This window comes from Ctenopharyngodon idella, chromosome 5 (assembly GCF_019924925.1).
Source record: "Ctenopharyngodon idella isolate HZGC_01 chromosome 5, HZGC01, whole genome shotgun sequence".
Lineage (NCBI taxonomy): Eukaryota > Metazoa > Chordata > Actinopteri > Cypriniformes > Xenocyprididae > Ctenopharyngodon > Ctenopharyngodon idella.
This window is the reverse complement of record NC_067224.1, coordinates 43,510,796-43,519,931: the sequence shown is the minus strand read 5'-3', so window position 1 is coordinate 43,519,931 and position 9,136 is coordinate 43,510,796. Positions and strand designations below refer to the sequence as shown.

Genomic DNA, 9,136 nt, shown 5'->3' with positions numbered 1-9,136 from the left:
CGGGCCCTCAGACGACACTGCATCACTCATCGGCATGATTGTGTCAATGACATTACTAAATGGGGCCTGGAATACTTCCAGAAACCACTGTCGGTAAACACAGTCCGCCGCGCCATCTGCAGATGCCAACTAAAGCTCTATAATGCAAAAAGGAAGCCATATGTGAACATGGTCCAGAAGCGCCGTCGTGTCCTGTGAGCCAAGGCTCATTTAAAATGGACTGTTTCAAAGTGGAAAAGTGTTCTATGGTCAGACGAGTCCAAATTTGACATTCTTGTTAGAAATCACAGACGCCGTGTCCTCCGGGCTAAAGAGTAGGGAGACCTTCCAGCGCATTATCAGCGTTCAGTTCAAAAGCCAGTATCTCTGATGGTATGGGGGCGCATAAGTGCATATGGTATGGGCAGCTTTCATGTTTTGGAAGGCACTATGAATGCTGAAAGGTATATAAAGGTTTTAGAGCAACATATTCTCCCCTCCAGATGACGTCTATTTCAGGGAAGGCCTTGTGTATTTCAGCAGGACAATGCAAAACCACATACTGCAGCTATTACAACAGCATGGCTTCGTCGTAGAAGAGTCCAGGTGCTGAATTGGCCTGCCTGCAGTCCAGATCTTTCACCTATAGAGAAAAATACGTCAAAGACGATCACAAACTCTTCAGCAGCTGGAAACCTATATCAGGCAAGAATGGCACCAAATTTCAACACCAAAACTCCAGAAACTCATAACCTCGATGCCCAGACGTCTTCACACTGTTTTGAAAAGAAGAGAAGATGCTCCACCATGGTAAACATGCCCCCGTCCCAACTATTTTGAGACCTGTAGCAGGCATCAAATTTGAAATGAGCTCATTTTGTGCATAAAATTGTAAAATTTCTCAGTTTAAACATTTATGTGATCTATGTTCTATTGTGAATAAAATATTGGCTCATGTGATTTGAAATTCTTTTAGTTTTCATTTTATTCAAATTTAAAAAACGTCCCAACATTTCCAGAATTCAGGTTGTATAAAGTGATTGAGTCTCTTCAGAAAATTTTGACTAAACCACTCAATTCATATGGATTAGTTTTATGATCTCTTTATGAACTTTTTTAAGCATCAACGTGGTAGTTGTGTGTCAATGAAGGGACAGAAATCTCAGATTTCATCAAAAAGATCTTCATTTGTGTTCAGAAGATGAATGAAAGTCTTATGGGTTTGGAACGACATGAGGGAAAGTAATTAATGAAATTTTTTTCATTTCTGGGTGAACTAACCCTTTAAATTACAAAAAAAAAAAAAAAAAAAAGTACTTTATGTATTTAATCTCACTTTATTTACCAATGTCTTTGTTGCTGATCTTTGATGAACCAATTCAGCCATATCAATAAGCAAAAATGGCTTTAGATAAACATCACATTTCCCATTTTAATTATTGTTAAAGCAAGAGTTAAACTTTCGTCTCCTGCAATCCAGAATGGATAGACATTAGTAATAGTAGTAAATGAACAATAAACTGGGTCAACAGAATGTATTTTAACATCATAAATCGTACTTCACCTTTAAAAGGTAGTTTATTTACTGGTATTGATGGTTCCATAACATCCATGGAAGCACTAAAGGTTCTTTATAGTGGAAAAACATGATTTAGATTATTAAAATGTTCTTTGCAGTAAGAAAAAACAGTTCTTTTAAGAATATTCACTGAAAGTTTCTTTAGGGAAGCAAAAATGGTGGTTCTATGGCATTGCTGCTAAAAAAAAAAAAAAAAACATTTGGAATCTTTATTTTTAAGAGTGCAAACATAGTTTATGTCAGTTCTCAACAGTTTAGCCAATCAAGGACAGAGGTCAAAGGACAAAAGGGGTCAAAGACATCTGGGGGAATGTTTTAATGGCAGATCAAATCCACAAAACAACGACACGCGTTAATGTTCACTGCAGTGTCTCCTCCAGCTGATTCCCAGACACAGATCTCACAAAATGGAATTCGTCCAATGTTCTTCTGCGTTCTCCATAACACGTAATCCATGTAGGAAAATACAGCATTTTTTTTTTTTTAACTTAAATTCATATTTGGCAAATACAGAAGCAAACCGAAACAGTTTATTTTCCACAAAAGAAATACCCCAAAAAGGTACGTTCAAAATAAAAACCGACGGCAAACATGGAATCTCCAATCCGTCCACTTCTCATTTCTGTTTATCTACTAAAATATGCTATAACGTTAACAGTCTGTACATCTACAGGGGCTCGTCGCCCCGACAATTACATCAGGAAACAAAAAGCAGAAAGAAAAAATGCTATCTGAAAGTCACATTGTACAATTCTCAGGACTGACGTGATGTGTTTGCAGAAAACATCAGAAATGATACAAAGAAGAGTGAAGGAACAACCAAATCGCTCTATGAGACACATTTGGATTTGGGTTTACAGTGTTTTTTGCTTTTATAACAGTGAGACATTGAGTTAAGGATATTGGTTATGAGACAATACCGAGATATTTCAAAGATCACCGATCTAAACTCACCCACAAGAGAGGCAAGACTTTAACCAAACCGCTTCAGAATCGAGGCTGCAGTTACTCCAAACTCCAAGGCCCAGTGGACATACAGAAGGCACTTTTAATGAAATTTAAAGTTGTATAGGCAACCCTTTATTGTCGTTTTTTTGGGGGATCTTGTCATTTGAATTGGATACATTTAAAACATTGAGTTTTTTAAGCCTTAGATGTCATCGTCTTTAAAGTCAAATATATAAATTTAAAACAGACTATTTGCTTTCTTAATGCACGTTCCTGCTCTTTAATGATTCATCAGTGCACGTTATCATCACAATGTGTGTCATCTTAAAAATAAAGGCTCCAAAAGGGGGTTTTCACAGCAATGCCATTTAAGAACCTTTTTTTGGTTCCCCAAAGAACCTTTCAGTGCAAAAATATTTAAATTATCTAAAGAACCTACTGTGGAATGGAAAGATTCCATGGATGTTAAATGGAACCATCGATGCAAATAAAGATCCTTTATTTGCAGAGTGTACAATAACTTGAAATGCATATGAAATTACTTTTAAGATCATGTCATCTGGATTGCTCAGGCTATTGGTTAATAAAAAATATTAAGGAGAAAACACACAGTCAGGTCCTTTTCACAATCCCTAATCTCTTGACACTGAATGTCCCTTTTCACTCTAAAACGCGTCACATTACTCGGGTCGCAAAAGGTTTCATGTTGACTTTGATAGGAGAAACTGTTTCTGGCATCAACTTGTCTTCGTTGAATATATAAAACCAACAGAACTCACAGACACTAATGTACAAATCTGAACAACTCTTGTGTAACTAACTACGTTTCGATTTGTTCGCTCTGACCATTGAGCTCAGGTTTGGCTGGTAACGCTTTACGGAGATTTATAAGTTCAGCCACATAGACAAAGACTGCAACCACAAGTTGTGCTTCACAAAAGCATCATCAGTGCTGCTCAATACAAGGTTTCCAATGAAAGAAAGGTCAATAAATTAAACCAACTGGTCAAAGAATAACTCAACATCACCAAGCCATAGACTTTAGTTTGGGTAGATACCATTTTTAAATTCATGTGAATTAACAAGACTGTGAGGGATAAAAATACAGATTTTGGTGTTAAAAATGAGGTCTGTTTTCTAGAAAACAAAGAAGAAGAAAAAGTATTTTCAATGTTTTGAACAATCAACATCCATCACAACCTTATTTTCATTCACACACTCTAAATGTTGGGTTAAAAACAACCCAAGCTGGGTTGAAAATGGACAAACCCAGCGGTTATTGGGTTAAATGTTTGACCCAACCTGCTGTGCTGGGTAGTTTTATTTAGCCCAACTAATGTTTAAAAATGACTATATGGCTCCCTTAAAATGAACCCGAAATTAAAAATCAGACACATAATTACTAGAGGCAACAGTAATAATCAAAAGGTGAACATTTAATAAATGTATTATTCATTAAACTTATTAATAAATGTTCATTTATTTAACATTACAATTTTTAATTTACAACATACTTTGGGTTCATTTTAAGCAAGAAACACAGTAATTTTTAAACAATAGTTGAGTTAAATAAAACTACCCAGCAGGTTGGGTCAAACATTTAACCCAACTGATGGGTTTGTCCATTTTTAACCCAGCATTTAGAGTGCAAACTCACTAAACTAATTCAGCTGGGTGTTTATCTTAACATCACATTAACACAAAGCACCTGATGGCCGTTCGAAAACTGAAATTAGCTCAACATCACCAGAAAACGTTGACGAGTAGTCTGACTTGTGCAATACTGGATTGGATAGTTGGTAAATTCAGATCAAGTTTTCATTGTGTGAACCAACAAAATAATGACTTTCAGCATCCAACACGACAGCACAAGAGATTGTGGATTTAAAACGCATAGACAGAAAATTTTTTACTCTAAATAAAATTAAAAAAGGGACTAAAACCTGCATCTGTGGACAATATTGTATGTCGCAACTATCCCAACAGCTGGAGACAAATACTGAGAGGTAGAGATGAGGCGGACCGAGAATTGTGAGTACTTGTAATTTCATAGGAAGGTCAAGGGCGATGGCAGGCTGAGGGGTTTATGGGTAACAAATTATACTACAGTAGATGCATCTCACATGATGTCAGTCGTGCTACAACGTGAAAATCTTCAATGAGACACAAAAATAATAAACTATAGCATGTAGTATGATGGACTTAAAAAAGACAAGTTGAAGGAAAATAAACCTAAAAACTCTCGAAATCTCTCGAAGTGTCTATTTACTCTAACTCCATAAGGAACGCTAGTGTAACTAGTGTACATATGAAACCAATAATACATGTACAAGTAGTTAACTCAAAGCTGACATCTCCAGGAACACACTGGTCTTCTCAATCAGAATATGTTGGAATTTCCACAATTATGAGTCACTGAATTTTGCAACATTTTATGAAATTGCAGGTCTTTGACATTATATAAAAGACCTAAACTTCAGCAATACATGGGTAGCTAAAGTGTTAGTTCACCCAAAAATGAAAAACATTTCATTTACTATCCCTGACGTCGTTCCAGATCCGTAAGACATTCATTCATCTTCAAAACACAAATTTCTGTCCCTTCATTGATAGTCTACGCAACTTTGTCGCTCATAAAGAGATTGTAAAACTAATCCATATGAATTCAGAGGTTTAGTCCAAATGTTCTGGAGAGACACGATCACTTTATATGATGAGCAGATTGAATTTAGGCTTTTATTCACATATAAACATTGATCAGAATGAAGCACATCGGTTCTTGCACGTCAGGCAATCATGCTTGAGCTTCTGTTTACCACAACTGATGTGTGTTTTATGTGAATAAAAGCCCAAATTCAGTCTGTTCATCATAACACAGAACATTTGGACTAACCTGCTCAATCTCTTTATGAACTTTTCGAAGCTTCAAAGTGGTAGTTGTGTGTCAATGAAGAGACAGAAAGCTCTCAGATTTCATCAAAAAGATCTTCATTTGCATTTTGAAGATGAACGAAAGTCTTATGGGTGTGGAATGACATGAGGGAGAGTAAATGGTGACAATTTTCATTTTTGGGTGAACTAACCCTTTAAGGATTGATGTCATTTAATTACAGCCAATACATTTGGCAAGAGAATACAGAAGTGAATGAATGCATCGATTTGGTATACGAGCACTGACAGAGAAATAAATAATTCTCGAGTCTAAAGACGACCACTGGAAAGATTGTCGTCATTCATCTCATAATTACAGTAATTCCAACATGACATAAATGCAGCATTTCATCTGGATCAAGACCCCCACATAATGAGCACAACACTGTAACGCTTGCATGAAGAATAACTCGCACAATCGCTGCTGAAAGCACTCATTGGTAGTGACGGACATGCCGTGGATTGGGAATTTTTAATGTTTTTAACGGTAAAACACAAACTAGTCTGGAATATTGCTTTGCGGCAGCTATTTACAGAACTGCGAAACAAACAAATAAAAAAAAAGTTGTCACAGACAAATCTGATCTACACACATACAGCTCACATTCTTGCGTGTTTTATGAGTGGTCCTCTTCCAAAACAATAAAAAAAAAAAAAACCTGTAAACATAAAAAATTACACTTTATTTGTCGTGGAATCATCTCTGCGAGCAGTACATTAGCCTCATGATCATTTGTGTTTACCCATTATAAACCTTTAAATTCAGTCCCGCTGGAATCAGCTGCTCCCAATAAGCACCGACTTTCCCAGTGGATTCAAGTAAACAGAATTTCTCACATTGTTTTCTCCATTATTTTATTCCTCAGGGAAAGGACACCTTCTTCCGTTTGTACTGACTAGAAGTTTCCTAAGTGCTTTCTGACTGCTCTCTCTCTCTCAAAGCGCAAACCTCATTTTCATCTCAGGGAACAATGAAAACCAACAAGAAATCAAAACGGACAAAGATTTGTGTTTCTGTTTTCCAATCCTTCCAATAAACCTGTGATCTGTGGCCCCTAAAGTTACACGTTTTCTTTTCCTTGTTTAATTTTTTGTTTCGTTTTAACACACACACACACACACACACAACAGAATGAACATTTGTTTGGAAGCAAGGTCTCCTGGTGGCAAGTCACAAATTTTCAGAGGTCACATTTTCCCCACGTGTTGGATGATTTGTTATCCTTCTACACTTGTTGTTGTTGTTGTGTGTCTAGTCCCGCTTGGCTTGGAGCTGCTGCTTCCAGGCCTCGTTCAAGTAAACCAGTCGCTTGTAGTTGAGCACAAACAGGATGAAGTTCAGTAGGTATGTGGTGACGCAGATGAAGCAGAAGTCCTTAAGGACGAAGTAGAGGATGTAGCCCAGGTAGAGGGAGCCCATCACTGACGCGATGGAGGTGGTCATGAGAATCAGAGCAGCCATCGCACTGGCCGTCAAACCTGCGCGCGCACACACACACACACACACACACACAGCCGTTAATGCACTGGAACAGCAACAGCACTGCCAACACTAGAGTTCAACTGCATTAAACACACATCAATAACCTTCAGACATGATGGTAAAAGTGTAGCAGTGTAAAAATATGAAGATAATAATAAAATAATGCAATATACAATAAATCCACCTACATTATTACAAAATCAACTACATAAAATCCATCATTTTATTTTATAATGTCTAATATTATTTAAAGCAGGACAGTCTAGTAAAATTTGGTTAATAGTGAAACTTTCAATGCAGCATTTATGGAATTTAATGATGAATTATATTTACTATAATTATAATGCCCAATGTATTATGTTAATTTCTTATTGAAAATAGATTTCTTGACCTGTAATCAGTTGAATCATAGCAAAATAATCAAATTTCAGAATTTGAGGTTCTTTAAGCACTAACAATTTCTCTATAAATCAAACTGAAATCCAGATCATGCTAGTGTGTTACAAGAAAATCCAGTCCAAATGTACTCAACTCCTTCACTTGTCACTGCACATGCTGAAACAACGAATACTGAATGACACCTATATTGTCACACAGGCTGTGTTTCTATTCCAGTAACACACAGAGATGCTGCCTATGTAGAGCGTTTCAAATCACTCACTCGTGAGGTTTCATTGCAGTGAGGATGATGCTTTAAAAGGTAAGTGCCTTTATAGACATGCAGCTAAATTGGTTGAGTGTCAAAGAGTGGGAGTGGCTTATGATGACGGGGCGGGGCATGTCTCTGGCTTGACCTTTCCCCTACTAATCATCGCTCGACCCCTTCAGAAAAGGGAGCGTTTCTTCAGAACAGAGGGCATTCAACACACACACACAGTCTGGCTATTCATAGTCATGAAATTTCATTAGGGCAGAGCAGGACAAAAAGATTACACACACACACACATATATTAACGCTACAGACAAGGACAGGAGATAGGAAGAACTTCAGACTTACGTCTGAGATTCGGGTCATGGAGATAAATAACAAGTGAAAGATAAAGCAAGATTTCAGGAATTAAAAACATCTTCAAGTGTCTGTTGGTGCAAGGCTAAACACGGCACGAGGGATCTGTTGCAAAACCTAGTGAGCTGCATTGCGGTCTACATAGACAGCATCCTTTAAAGGCCACTTTCTAATTGAAATGGACCCCGATAAGAGACTTTTTGTGTCTACTTCATCTCCAGAGATGCTCTAAAATACTGTTTTTCAAACAATGTCACACAAGACCATGTTTTAATTAATTATTTTTTTAATAACATTTTTGGGTATTTTGGATTTTTTGAAAAACCTACTTTTTGCGAACTAGTCCTAGGTTTTTGGCCCGATTGAAAGCAAACCAGTGCACCAAGATTCTCTGTAGTCTAATTGTCAATAATTATCAAAAAAAGTTGAAATTTTGATTCACGGCCTCTAAGGCCTGCCAAAACGTTTGAAGTGGGCGGAGCCACTCTGACTAAAATGGCTATAACTCATGAACAGAGTGAGACATTTTGACCAAACTTGGCACACCTATGTAAGAGCTCATTCTGTGGTCGTGTGAAAAAGGACATGGCGACTGGCCACTTGGTGGCGCTATAACAGGAAAAAAAAAAAACAACAACTTGAAAACGGCTATAACTACGCAATCCTAAATTGCATTGACTTGAAAATTGGCATGCGGTGTCTTTGTCCAAGGTGCCAAGACTGCCTTTGAGGACATTTGCATTTCTCGAAAGACACGGCCAATAAAGTTTGAGCAGCTATCAGACAAGGTTAACGGAGGCCGATCCGAATGAAACTCACTGGGCCCGTTTGACTCGCAGCCCTAGAGGCCTGTGAGATATTCAAAAGAATCGACCACCGGGGGGCGCCTTCGCGTTTTTGGCTCAACCTCGATTACTGTTAAAAAGCTTTTAAAACCATATATTTCCTATGGTAAATTGCCTGTATTTGCTGTAAATGGTCTTTTCCATCTATGATCCATGATGGTTACATGCTTGCTAAATAAAACATAATATCTTTTTACGCAAGTGATTAAAGTCCTTAAAGAGCTTGAACCCTGTTAACTGCTTCTTGCAGCTATATTTAATAAATAAGAATGATTTCATGGGGACCTATTATTGTTAAAGTATTAAACTGTTTTCTGATTAAAGTTTAATTAAACCATTAAGACAAGACACCACAAGTGAATTTT

At 37.3% G+C, this 9,136-nt stretch overlaps 1 protein-coding gene across 1 annotated transcript in view; it reads right to left on the bottom strand.

Annotated features, from left to right (window-relative positions):
- Positions 1–1,859: 1,859 nt before the first annotated feature.
- The window catches only part of vkorc1l1 (vitamin K epoxide reductase complex, subunit 1-like 1), a 25,807-nt gene continuing 18,530 nt past the window's right edge, over positions 1,860–9,136 (bottom strand). Inside the window, exon 3 of the mRNA XM_051894724.1 lies at positions 1,860–6,916. Coding sequence (XP_051750684.1) covers positions 6,690–6,916 — 227 coding nt within the window. The 3' untranslated portion in view covers positions 1,860–6,689. The remainder of the gene's footprint in view (positions 6,917–9,136) is intronic.